The sequence below is a fragment of the Hemiscyllium ocellatum genome, chromosome 11 (assembly GCF_020745735.1).
Source record: "Hemiscyllium ocellatum isolate sHemOce1 chromosome 11, sHemOce1.pat.X.cur, whole genome shotgun sequence".
In the NCBI taxonomy this organism is placed as follows: Eukaryota; Metazoa; Chordata; class Chondrichthyes; order Orectolobiformes; family Hemiscylliidae; genus Hemiscyllium; species Hemiscyllium ocellatum.
Genome location: NC_083411.1, coordinates 57375154 through 57389475, shown reverse-complemented (window position 1 = coordinate 57389475; position 14322 = coordinate 57375154). Strand labels below are relative to the sequence as shown.

Below are 14322 nucleotides of genomic sequence, written 5' to 3'. Positions count from 1 at the left end.
AAGCTTTTCCTGGAATGAGTTCTTCTTGGGCGATGAAGGTAACTTGGAATTTGAAACACAAACAGATCAATCATGACCGTATTGATGGTGGAGCAGGCTTGAGGGGCTGAATGGGTCTATTTCTGCTAAGGACTTGTAAAATATGAAAGTGAAGAGTTCATAACAAACCCTAAATATAGAAACATGTGAACAACAGCAAAAATAGGCTAATTTTCTCTAATCTTATTACAAATCACTTGTTAGGGATACGATTAATACTGATAGAAACCAATGAAGGGTAAAGAGTTGGGTGTTTCCAATGTAAAGAACAGGGGTATAAGTGTAATTAATTAAAACTTATAAAATACACCATTGAGTTAAATGCAATAGAGATGACCACTTAGGTGATATGTTGCAGCTGTAGCATGTGGGTGCTGCTGGATTCCTAAAGAAATCCAGTTATATTGGATCAGCTCAAACATTTGAGATAGTACCACACATGAGGCTCCTTAATAACCTGAGAGCCCATTGTGCTGGGTGTACAGTATGACCATGGATAGTGAATTGGTGAGCTGATAGAAGATCGACAGCAGTATCTTGTCGGGATCTGGATGATGTGAGCTTGGCAAGGTTTATTCGAGAATTGGATGAGAACTGTAGCAATTCTGATGTCGGGAAGACCATTTTTTTTGATTCTTTCAGTAAGCAATGAGCTGAATCTGTCACTCAGCAGTGATGAGTTCCTAATTAATGGGATTATTCCCTATTAAGCAGCAAGCTAATGGTACAACACGCCTAACTAATATTCAGCTTCCTATCTTAAACTCACCTAACAAGCTCAACATTGAGAAAACTTGACCTGGAGATTAGAGTGGGGATCTCGTGAATTCAGCTTGTTACATGCTCCAAATGACCTAAATATTAGGCACTGAGGTCTCAGAGAATACTCCAAGGATGCCAGCCACATACACTTTACATTCATGGTATTGGATCTGATATGTGCCATTCTCTGATATCTTGCTGGACCATCTCAGAAAATTTCTACACTTCAGTACTGCACCACAGTCTGCCCCAGTGACTATCATTGTAATGCCTCGGCCAGCACACCCAAGAGCATGAACCCAGGCTGCATCTCCAGGCTGGTCACTTGCTGTCCCGATTCTCACTCATTCTGAGCTGGCCTGGATGCTCACAACACCTCTCCCTTGCCTTGCCTTTTGCCTTTGTGTGTTTGCTACCTCAGCCAGGGATATTATTCCAGTCGCTCCTTGCCATTTAGTGCAGACACAAAGGAAGGAATCTTGTTGTGGTTGTCAACAGGACTCTGTCAAATCAAGGAGGGTGTAATGGGGTGCTGGCACAGTAAGTCATGGGCAGTCTCTGATACCAATTCCAAGTGCTTAGACATGGGCAACCAGCTGCTCAGAGTGGTCAACATTAGTGTTCACTCCACGTAAGGGGTTAGGAACTGAATGAAGGTCAGCCCACCACCTGGCTTGAGTCTTTCTGCTCTACTGTGGGCTGCTTACTTCCTGAAATGAGACAGAGGCAGGTATTAATGGAGATGAAAGGACGTGTCCCAATTGTTACTGTAGGTGCAGCTGGGAGGTATCCTGAGTGAACAAGCAGTGCAGAGGGACTGCAGGATTAATGGTGTCTGGGATTGGGGTAGGTGTGAGTGAGCGGAGGGGGACAGATTGCAAGCTGTAGTGAGATTGGTAGGGCATGAGACTCAGTGGAAGGTGGGTATAGCAAGAGAGTTACGGTGAGGGTGAGATAACAAACATGGTAGCACTTACTAGCAAAGTGGAGAAGATCATTGACTTCTTTCTTTCACTGCTGGGTATTCCTCCAGATGGCTGAGATTGCACTGATCCAGGTGGCAACCTCGGACCAGGTTGTCATGTCATGCCCTGATCTTACCAATCCAGGGGTAAGAAGAAATCCCACCTCAACACCACACTATGCAGTAGAACCTTTAGATCCCTACCTATCAGGCAGGACACTCCTTCCCCCTGCCTGCCTGCTATGTCTGGGATCAATATAAGTAACACTGTAGGGTTGTTCTAGACTGACAGTGTTTGTATGGATACTTAACGGGCTTTTAATGAAGTTGTAACCACAACATATGGAGCTGCCAGTGTTGGCCTGGGTGGACAAGGTCAGAAGTCACATGGCACCACATTATAGTCCAAAAGGTTTATTTGAAATCAAATGCTTTCGGAGCACTGCCCCTTCGTCAGGTGAAGTAAAGAGAAGCACACAGACACAGAGTTTATAATCAGAGAGATCAAAATATCATACAAGTGGTGTGAGTGGAGTGTTGAATAATAGGTCTCTGCAGGTGATCAAGAGTGTCAGATGGTGTGAATAAAGTGTCAACAGCTGAATAGCAGGTGAAGGGATGATCTATAATCTGATTCATAAGGTAGTTCTGGAGACAAACCAAATGACTGGAATAACATGGTAGGTATAAGAGTCACACGCCGAGGGTCTAACCAAAGTAACAAGTACTAATCCAAAACTGTACACATTAAATAAGGTAGAGAGATCATAATAAGTTATCAAGGTGATGGTGTCAAAACTGGACAGTAAGGAAGATCTTACAGGTACAGAACAGTGTAATGGGGTCACATGTAGTACGACTTGTAACCAAGATCGTGGTTGAGGCCATCTTCATGGCTACAGAACTCAGCTATTGGTTTCAGCTCAGTAATTCTGTGCTATTGTGGTCCTCAAGATACAAAACAACACAGAATTATTGTGAGGTAGCAGTGCTAACCACTGGGCCACTGTGCCACCCAAAGTGGGGACATTTTCAGGATGGCAACCTGTAACTGTATGACAGAGATTAGAGCTAGGGCCTCGATTATGACTGGAATGAAGAAAGTAAATATACAATCACCAAGTTTCCAGATCACAAAAATAGGTGGGAGGGCATTTGGTGAGGATGACACAAAGATTCTATTGAGAGATACAACAGGTTATGTGAAAGAACAAAAACTAGCCAGGTAGAATATAAAGTGGAAAAATGTGAGTAATACACTTTGGCGGGAGGAATAGAGGAGTTGAATATTATTTGACTGAAAAGACTGCAGAAAGCTGCAGCACAGAAGGATTTGGGGTTCCTTGTGCATAAATCTGAAAAGCCTGGCCTTTAAATTTTATGGGTATGAGGGAAGGAAAATGGATGGTTGGCCTTTATTTCAAAGCAAACAGAATACAAAAATAGGTAAGCTTTGTTATAAATGTTCAAGGCACTAGTGAGACCATGGCTGGAATATTCGGAACAGTTTCTATTCCTCCATGGGATGAGGATGCCACTGGCTCAGTAGAATTTATCGTCCATCCCAGAGAGCAGTTAAGAGTCAACCATACTGCTATGTGTCCAGAGTCACATGTTGTCCAGACCAGGTAAGGATAGCAGTTTCTTTCCCTGAAGGACATTAGCAAACCAGAGGGGTTTTTTCAATCATTGACATTGATTCAAGGTCATAATTGGACTCTTAATTCTAGATTTTTATTGAATTCAATAAAACGGGGCAGCACAGTGATTCAGTGGTGAGCAATGTTGCCTCACAGCACCACGGACCTGGGTTCAAATCCAGCCTCAGGTGGCTGTCTGTGTGGATTTTGCACATTCTCCCCATGGCTGTATGGGTTTCCTCCAGGTGCTCCAGTTTCCTCCCACAGTCCAAAGTTATGCAGCTTGGTTGGACTGGCGGTGCCAATTTCCTCTATAATGTCCACGGATGTGCAGGCTAGGTTGGTTAGGCATGGGAAATGCATGATTACGGGGATAGGGTAGGGGTCTGGGTCTGGGTAGGATGCTCATCAAAGAGTTGGTGTGCACTCGTTGGGCTAAATGGCCCGCTTCCACATTGCAGAGATTTTATGATTCAAATTGCACCATTTGCCATGATGGGATTTGAGCCTGGATCCCTAAGGCAGTACCTGGATTAACAATCCAGCGATTATATCATCAGGTCATCATCTCCCCCTCAAAAAAAAATATTGGCTTTTGGAGGCAGTCCAAAGAAGGTTCATGAGATTAATTTCGGATATGGAGAGATTTTCTTTTCAGGAGTGTTCGAGTAGTTTGGGCTTGAGCTCTTTTGAATTTCGTGGAATAAGAGGCGATCTATTTTGAAAAGTATATGATTGTTAACGATTGTGCTTGATCAGATATAGGAATAGAGGCTGTTTTCACTTATGCTAGAGTCTGGGACCAGAAGGCATCTCCTGAGAACCAAGAGGTTACATATTTAAGACAGAGATGAGGAAGACTTTTTGCTCTTAGAGTGCAGTGGTATTCTTTTTACCACAGAGTGCTGTTGAGGCTAGGTATATAAGTCTATTCATGTAAGATAGATTGTAAATCAGGAAAGGAATCAAACATTGTGGGGAAATGGTAGGAAAGTGGAGTGAAGGATAGTCAAATCAGCCATGACCTCATTGAATGGTGGCGCAAAATCAGTGGGGTGAATGGCCTACTTCAACTCCTCTGTCTTATGGTCTCATTGTCTTAAGTACTTATATTGCTATAAAACTCATACTTACACAGTTTGGGCTCTGTGCTGCCTCACTACATACAACAAACACACAGTAACTGCAAGCTGGCTGCTAATATTATCACTGCTACTGAAAGTCAGTCAGGAACCTTTGTACATCACATATTTGTGAAGCAATCTAACAGCAGAAAGATAAACTCCCTATGTGATCTTGGATTTGTGCAATAATACAAGTATCAGCAATTAACAAGACAATGACTGTGGTAAAATTGGCTGAAATCCAGCAAAAACAAGTGCATCCTGAGTGAAGGATGCAAAAAATGATGTTGTGTGTTTCATGCTGGTTTCTGGAACCAATTAGGTTTCATTGTCAGGAAGAGCAAGTGAATTCTGATACACGTCTGCCAGCATCTGATTCATTTGGTCTGATTTTATTAAAGAAACCTTAATTTTCACAAAGTACTTTAAATTTAATATGTTTATTTGTTTCGGTCTCTTTTATGATTGACTGACCATAGATCCAGCTGAGACCGATGAGTTGCAGGAGAGCTGTTATAACGAGAATCCAGTCCGTAACGTAATGATCCATTAAATTTAGCCAGTAAATCCCAGCCTAAAATTAAATGGAAAATTCAAAAATGTTACACAGGAAAATGATCGTACTCTTACTTTCAAATTCAGACTTTGATGAGATTTGAAAAATGTATACATGTAAGTGCTTATAATAAAAGCACAATTCTAACTAAAGCAAATTCAGAAGTCACAATGTCAGGTTATATTCCAACAGATTTATTTGAAATCACAAGCTTCTTCATCAGATGATGAAGGAGCAGTGCTCTGAAAACTTCTGATTTCAAATAAACCTGTTGGATTATAGCCTGACATTGTATGACTTCTGAAATTATCCACTCCAGTCCAACATTGTCACTTCCACATCACAACTAAAGCAAAATACTACAGATGCTGGAAATCTGAAACAAACACAGAAATTCCTGGAAAAAATCAGCAGGTCTGGCAGTATCTGTGGAGAAAGAAACTAACATATTGATTCCAGTCTGGTACAACTCATCTTCAGAACTGTTCCAACACAATTCTAACTCGATGCTCAATATTCCCTCATTCATTTGTGTGTGGGATTCAATGATGTTGCTGTTCCCTCTTCTCCATTCTCACCTGAAAGTCATTTTTGAAATGGGGAGATCAGAATTTACCTGCAGTGTTCCAAATGTGATCTCATGTGATCAAATAAGTGAAGAGGTTACCTCAGAGTCCAATTGGACCTTGATCAGCTGGGCCAATGGGCTGAGGAGTGACAGATGGGGTTTAATTTAGATAAATGTGAGGTGCTGCATTTTCGAAAAGTAAGTTAGGGCAGAATTTATACACTTAATGTTAAGGTCCTGGGGAGCGTTGTTAAACAAAGAGACCTTGGAGCGCAGTTTCATGCAGAAGGTGGTGTGTGTATGGAAGTTTTGGAGGCTGGTATAATTACAACATTTAAAAGGCTTTTGGATGGATATATAAATAGGAATAGTCTAGAGTGATATGGGCCCAATGCTGGCAAATAAGACTACATTAATTTAGGATATCTGATACCATGGATGAAGGATCTGTTTCTGTGCTGTACATCTCTGACTTTATGACCCTATGGGCGGCATGGTGGCTCAGTAGTTAGCACTACTGCCTCACAGCACCAGAGACCCAGGTTCAATTCCCGCCTCAGGCAACTGTCTGTGTGGAGTTTGCACATTCTCCCTGTGTCTGCGTGAGCACTCTCCGGGTGTTCTGGTTTCCTCCCACACTCCAAAAATGTGCAGGTTAGGTGAGTTGGCCATGCTAAATTGTCTGTAGTGTTAGGTGTAGGGGAATGGGTCTGGGTGGGTTGCTCTTCGGAGGGTTGGTGTGGACTTGTTGGGCCGAAGGGCCTGTTTCCACATTGTAAGTAATCTAATCTAATCTAAATACATCCTAGATTTAGACATCATGACCCCTCATGTACATCTTAACTCTTTGCCTCCAGTTTTAACTGCCTGGGAACATTGCATTAATGGGATTTGTGAAATTACCAACTCTCCCCACTCAGTATCTGAACTACATTCCCATTCAACACAAATATCTGAATAAGGGAACATGGCTCAGGAGTAGGCCATCCTGTCCCTGGGGCTTACTCCACCATTTATTAAGGTTAAAATCACACACCAGGTTATGATCCAACAGGTTTATTTGGAAGCACTAACTTTCTGACCGCCGCTCCTTCATCAAGTGGTTATGGAGTATAGGATCGTATGACATAGAATTCAAAGCAAATTTTTGAAAGCTAGTGCTTTCAAAAGAACGTGTTGGACTATAACCTGGTGATATGTGATTTTCAACTTTGCACATCCTAGTCCAACACTGGCACCTCCACATAATTTAATAAGGTTACCGCTGTTATGAATTGCTTTGAATATATTTGCGTCCTTCTTTCCATAATACAAGCAATACTGTATACAGACTCTCACATTATGGAACCATCAGTGCACTGTATAACTGAAGCTTAACATCTCTACTTTTGTATCCACTCAGCCTTGCAGCAAATGATAAAGTTATATTAGCTTTCCCAAATATATAGGTGAGGACTGCAAATGCTGGAGATCAAAGTTGAAGAGTGCGGTGCTGGAAAAACACAGCCAGTCAGGCAGCATCTGAGGAGCAGGAGAGTTGATGTTTTGGGCATAAGCCCTTCATCAGGAATGAGGCTTGTGGGCCAAGGGGGCTGAGAGATAAATGGGAGAGGGATGAGGCTGGGGGGAGGATAGTTGAGAATGCACTAGGTAATATATCTCCCTCCCCACCTCTATCCATGGTCCATAAAGACCATTCCTTCTGCAACTCCCTTGTTCAGTCCATGCCCCCACCAACCCACCCTCCTATCCTGGCACCTTCCCCTGCCACCAAAAGAATTGCAAACCTCCACCCAAGCCTCCCCACTTACCTCCGTCCAAGGCCCCAAAGGAGCCTTCCACATCTGTCAGAGATTTATCTGCACTTCCACACACATCATCTACTATGTCTGTTGCTCCCAATGTGGTCTCCTCTACATCGGGGAGGCAGAACTCCAGTTTGCAGAACGTTTCAGAGGGCATCTCCAGGACACACGCTCAAACAGTCCCATTGCCCCATTGCCGAACACTTTAACTCCCCATTCACTAAGGACATGCAAGGCCTGGGCCTCCTCCACCGCCAAACCCTAACCACCCGATGCCTGGAGGAAGAATGCCTCATCTTCCACATTGGGACACTCCAACCACGTAGGATCAATGTTGATTTCACCAGTTTCCTCATTTTCCCTCCCCCCACCTTATCCCAGATGCAACTTTCCAACTGGACACCACCCTCTTGACCTGTCCTACCTGTCCATCTTCCTTCCCACCTATCTACTCCGTCCTCCTCTCTGACCTATCGCCTTCACCCCCAACTTCATCTACCTATCGCATTCTCAGCCACCTTACCCCCAGCCCACTCCTTCTCTCATTTATCTGTCAGCCCTCTTGGGCCACCAGCCTCACTCCTGATGAAGGTCTCATAACCAAAACATTGATTTTCCTGCTAGTTGGATTCTGCCTGATCTGCTGTGCTTTTCCAGCAGCACACTCTTCGTTTTCCCTAAATATATTGGAGGGTTGTTTTTCAGACTGGAGGCCTGTGACCAGTGGAGTGCCACAAGGATTGCTGCTCGGTCCTCTACTTTTTGTCATTTATATAAATGATTTGGATGTGAGCGTAAGAGGTACAGTTAGTAAATTTGCAGATGACACCAAAATTGGAGGTGTAGTGGACAGCGAAGAAGGTTACCTCAGATTACAACAGGATCTTGATCAGATGGGCCAATGGGCTGAGAAGTGACAGATGGAGTTTAATTCAGATAAATGCGAGGTGCTGCATTTTGGGAAAGCAAATCTTAGGACTTATATGCTTAATGGTCAGGGCGGAGGGAGTGTTACTGAACAAAGAGACCTTGGAGTGGAATCGCTGGTAGATAGGATCGTGAAGAAGGCATTTGGTATGCTTTCCTTTATTGGTTAGAGTATTGAGTACAGGAGTTAGAAGGTCATGATGCGGCTGTACAGGACATTGGTTAGACCACTGTTGAAATATTGTGTGCAATTCTAGTCTCCTTCCTATTGGAAAGATTAGATTAGCTTATTTACAGTGTGGAAACAAGCCCTTCGGCCCAACAAGTCCACACCGATCCGCCAAAGCGCAACCCACTCAGACCCATTCCCCTACATTTACCCCTTCATCTAACACTATGGGCAATTTAACTTGGCCAATTCACCTAACTTGCACATTTTTGGATTGTGGGAGGAAACCGGCGCTCCCGGAGGAAACCCACACAGACACGGGGAGAATGTGCAAACTCCACACAGAGAGTCACCTGAGGCGGGAATTGAACCCGGGTCTCTGGCGCTGTGAGGCAGCAGTGCTAACCACTGTGCCATCGTTGTGAAATATGAAAGGGTTCAGAAAAGATTTACAAGGATGTTGCCAGGGTTGGAGGATTTGAGCTATAGGGAGAGGTTGAACAGGCTGGGGCTATTTTCCTTGGCACATCGGAGGCTGAGGGGTGATCTTATAGAGGTGTACAAAATTATGAGGGGCATAGATAGGATAAATAGACAAAGTTCCCTGGGGTCAGGGAGTCCAGAACTGGAGGGCCTAGGTTTAGGGTGAGAAGGAAAAGATATAATAGAGACCTAAGGGGCAACTTTTTTCCACACAGAGGGTAGTACGTGTATGGAATGAGCTACCAGAGGAAGTGGTGGAGGCTGGTACAATTGCAACATTCAGAAGGCAATTGGATGGGTATATGAAAGGAAGGGTTTGGAGGGATATGGGCTGGGTGCTGGCAGGTTGGACTAGAGTGGGTTGGGATATCTGGTCAGCATGGACAGATTGGACTAAAGGTTCTGTTTCCATGCTATACATCTCTATGACTCTATATGCTGCATCTGCACAGTAACTTTTGATTGTCACGCATCCTTCTGTCTCTCAGAGTTCTGCAATCTCTAATCATTTTGATATGATGTTTTATTTTTTATTCTTCCTGCTAAAAGGGAAACACTTCATGTTTTCCTACATTATACTCCATTTGCTACATCTTTGCCCACCGACTTAAACCATCTTTCTCTTTTTATAGCCCCCTTATGTCTTCCTTGAAAATTACTTTCCAATTTTATGTCATCAGCAACTTTGGTAGCTGTGTCTTCTACTGCTTCATCTATGTCATTGATGTAAATTGTAAATCATTCAAATGCCAGAATTGACCCTGAGGCACGCCACTTGTTACATCATGAGAACCTGAAAAAAAAACACATTTGTGCTGACCCTCTGTTTACTATTAGCCAGCTAATTTTCTGTCCATGTCAATATGCTAACCCCTGTACCATGAGCTCCTATGTTCTACAATAAATATTAATGTGACACTTTATCAAATGCCTCTGGAAATATAAGAAAAAGTACATCCACCATTTCCCCATTATCCAAACACTCATATTATTTCTGAAATAATTCTAACAAATTGGTGAAATATGTTCTCTCCCTTCACAAGACCGTACTGGCTCTATTTGACTACTTCAAAACCTACATTGTCATGCCACAAATTCCTTAATAATATTTGCTAACATTTTACTTATGATAGATAGTAAGTTAACTGCTCTGTATTTCTTTCTTTTTGAGTAAAAGATTTATATTTTCTAACCCAGTCATAGAGTCAAAAGGTGTGGTGCTGGAAAAGCACAGCTGGTCAGGCAGCATCCAAGGAGCAGGAGACAATAGACAATAGGTGCAGGAGTAGGCCATTCAGCCCTTCGAGCCTGCACCGCCATTCAATATGATCATGGCTGATCATTCCTAATCAGTATCCGCTTCCTGCCTTATCTCCATAACCCTTGATTCCACTATCTTTGAGAGCTCTATCCAACTCTTTCTTAAATGAATCCAGAGACTGGGCCTCCACTGCCCTCTTGGGTAGAGCATTCCACACAGCCACCACTCTCTGGGTGAAGAAGTTTCTCCTCATCTCTGTCCTAAATGGTCTACCCCGTATTTTTAAGCTGTGTCCTCTGGTTCGGCACTCACCCATCAGCGGAAACATGTTTCCTGCTGCCAGAGTGTCCAATCCTTTCATAATCTTATACGTCTCAATCATATGCCCTCTCAGTCTTCTAAACTCAAGGGTATACAAGCCCAGTCGCTTCAGTCTTTCAGTGTAAGGTAATCCCTCCATTCCAGGAATTGACCTTGTGAACCTACGCTGCACTCCCTCAATAGCCAGAATGTCTTTCCTCAAATTTGGCGACCAGAACTGCACACAGTACTCCAGGTGTGGTCTCACCAGGGCCCTGTACAGCTGCAGAAGCACCTCTTTGCTTCTGTACTCAATCCCTCTTATTATGAAGGCCAGCATGCTATTAGCTTTCTTCACTACCTGCTGTACCTGCATGCTTGCCTTCATTGACTGGTGTACAAGAACACCCAGATCTCTCTGTACTGCCCCTTTACCTAAATTAATTCCATTGAGGTAGTAATCTGCCTTCCTGTTCTTGCCACCAAAGTGGATAACCATACATTTATCCACATTAAACTGCATCTGCCATGCATCTGCCCACTCACCTAACTTGTCCAGGTCACCCTGTAATCTCCTAACATCCTCATCACATTTCACCCTGCCACCCAGCTTTGTATCATCAGCAAACTTGCTAATGTTATCGCTGATGCCATCTTCTATATCATTAACATATATTGTAAAAAGCTGCGGTCCCACACGGATCCTTGCGGTACCCCACTGGTCACTGCCTGCCATTCCGAAATGGAGCCGTTTATCACTACCCTTTGTTTCCTATCAGCCAACCAATTTTCAATCCAATCTAGTACTTTGCCCCCAATACCATGCGCACTAAGTTTACTCACTAACCTCCTATGTGGAACTTTATCAAAAGCTTTCTGAAAGTCCAGGTACATTACATCTACTGGATCTCCCTTATCTATCTTCAGAGTTACATCCTCAAAAAACTCCAGAAGATTAGTCAAGCACGATTTCCCCTTCATAAATCCATGCTGACTCTGTCCTATCCTGTTACTACTATCCAGATGTGCCGTAATCTCATCCTTTATAATAGACTCCAGCATCTTTCCCACCACTGAGGTCAGACTAACTGGTCTATAATTTCCTGCTTTCTCTCTCCCACCTTTCTTAAAAAGTGGTATAACATTAGCCAGTCTCCAATCCTCAGGTACCGATCCCGAATCTATCGAATTCTGGAAAATAATCACCAACGCATCCACGATTTCCCGAGCCACCTCCTTCAGTACCCTGGGATGTAGACCATCAGGCCCCGGGACTTATCAACCTTCAGACCTAACAGTCTCTCCAACACCAAATCCTGGCAAATACAGATTCCCTTAAGTTCAGGTCCTTCGGTCACTGCTACCTCAAGGTCTTCCCCAGTCTTGTGTCTTCCCCAGTGAACACAGATCTGAAGTACCCATTTAATTCTTCTGCCATTTCTTTGTTCCCTGTAATATATTCCCCTGTTTCTGTCTTCAAGGGCCCAATTTTAGTCCTAACCATTTTTTTGCCTTGCACATACTTGAAAAAGCTTTTACTATCCTCCTTTATATTATTGGCCAGTTTACCTTCGTATCTCATTTTTCCTCTGCGTATTTCCTTCTTAGTAATCCTCTGTTGTTCTTTAAAAGCTTCCCAGTCCTCTGTTTTCCCACTTATCTTTGCTATGTTATACTTTTTCTCTTTTAACTTTATATGTTTCTTAACTTCCCTCGTCACCCATGGCCACCCATGCCTCCTCCTGGGATCTTTCTTCCTTTTAGGAATGAACTGATCCTGCAACTTCTGCATTATACACAGAAATATCTGCCATTGTTCCATCACGGTCATCCCTGCTAAGGTATTGCACCATTGAACTTTGGCCAGCTCTTCCCTCAGAGCTCCATAGTTCCCTTTATTCAACAGAAGTACTGTCACTTCCGACTGTACCCTCTCCCTCTCAAATTGCAGATTGAAACTTAATGTATTATGGTCACTACTTCCCAATGGCTCCTTCACTTCGAGGTCTCTGACCAATTCTGGTTAATTACACAATACTAGATCCAGAATTGCCTTCTCCCTGGTCGGCTCCAGCACCAGCTGCTCTAAGAATCCATCTCTGAAGCACTCCATAAAGTCTCTTTCTTGAGGTCCAATACCATCCTGATTCTCCCAGTCTACCTGCATGTTAACATTCTCCATAACAACTGTAGTAACATCTTTACCACAGGTCAATTTCAGCTCCTGACTCAACTTACATCCGACATCCAGACTACTGTTTGGGGGCCTGTAGATGACTCCCGAGAGGGTCGTTTTACCCTTAGTATTTCGCAGCTCTATCCACACTGACTCTACATCCCCTGACTCTAGGTCCCCCCGCGCAAGGGACTGAATATCGTCCCTTTCCAACAAGGCCACTCCACCCCCTCTGCCCGTCAGTCTGTCCTTACGATAGCACGTGTAGCCTTGAATATTCATTTCCCAGGCCCTGTCCACTTGAAGCCACGTCTCAGTTATCCCCACAATATCGTATCTGCCAATTTCCAAAAGAGCCTCAAGCTCATCCATCTTATTTCTAATGCTTCCTGCGTTCATATACAGCATTTTTAATTTGTTACTGCTCTCACCCTTCCCATCAACCCCTATTCCACTCAACCTTACAGCATGATCCCTTTTTGAATTTTCTGCCTCATTGATACAGTTGTCTTTCTTGACTTCTCTTGTTCTAACTTTTCCTTCAACTTCCTTTTTGTACATCCAGTTTGTCCCCTCCCCCCCGCTACTTAGTTTAAATGTAGCGGTGTTGCAGTAGAAAACCTGCCTGCCAGAATGCTGATCCCTAACCTGTTAAGGTGCAAACCGTCTCTCTTGTAGAATTTATGTTTGCCACAAAATGTACCCCAGTGATTCAAGAACTTAAATCCTTGCTTCCTGCACCAGTTCCCCAACCACACATTCAAGTCCATTATCTCCCTGTTTCTGGCCTCACCAGCCCGAGGAACTGGAAGCAAACCAGAGATAACCACCTTGGACGTCCTGCTTTTCAGCCTTCTTCCTCGTTCTCCAAAGTCCCGCTGTAGTATGTGCCTCCTCTTCTTCCCGACATCATTTGTGCCGACATGTACCACCACCTCTGGCTCTTCACCCTCGTCCTTGAGGATTTCCTGCACTCTGTCCGCGATGTCTTTCACCCTGGCACCAGGAAGACAACACACCATCTTTAAATCCCGTCTGCTGCCACAAAAACCCGGTCAGTTCCTCTCACGATGGAGTCCCCTATTACCACGGCTCTATGCGATGTCCGACTCTTCCGCTCTGCCTCTGCGCCAACTTTTGATTGACAGACCAGGCCGCCTCGCGGACTGGCAGTGTCATCAGTCTCCACTGTTTCCAACAGCTTCAACTTGTTCCTGACAGGTACTTCTCCCGGGGTCTCTTGCACCTGTCTCCTCTCTGCCTTCCTCATCGTCTGCTCTCTTCTGCTCTCTTCTGGCATGATTGGTGTAATAACCTCGCTGAAGGTCTTGTCCAGAAAGATCTCATTCCCTCGGATGAGCCTAAGGTCCTCGAGTTCTTTCATCAGCGCTGCAATATGCTCGGTCAATAGCTGAATGTGCACACACTTTCCGCACATGTACGAGTCAGACACACCAGAGTCGTTGACCTCCCACATCAAGCACATAGCGCACTGAACCAGCTGGGCAGTCATGTCTTCACCCTCTTCAACTGTGGCGTAATCACTTC

General features: G+C 44.0%; 1 protein-coding gene across 1 annotated transcript in view; it reads right to left on the bottom strand.

Annotated features, from left to right (window-relative positions):
• LOC132820018 (sodium- and chloride-dependent neutral and basic amino acid transporter B(0+)-like) overlaps positions 1–14322 on the bottom strand; it is a 61043-nt gene that overhangs the window by 19934 nt on the left and 26787 nt on the right. Inside the window, exon 10 of the mRNA XM_060831944.1 lies at positions 5004–5103. Coding sequence (XP_060687927.1) covers positions 5004–5103 — 100 coding nt within the window. The remainder of the gene's footprint in view (positions 1–5003; positions 5104–14322) is intronic.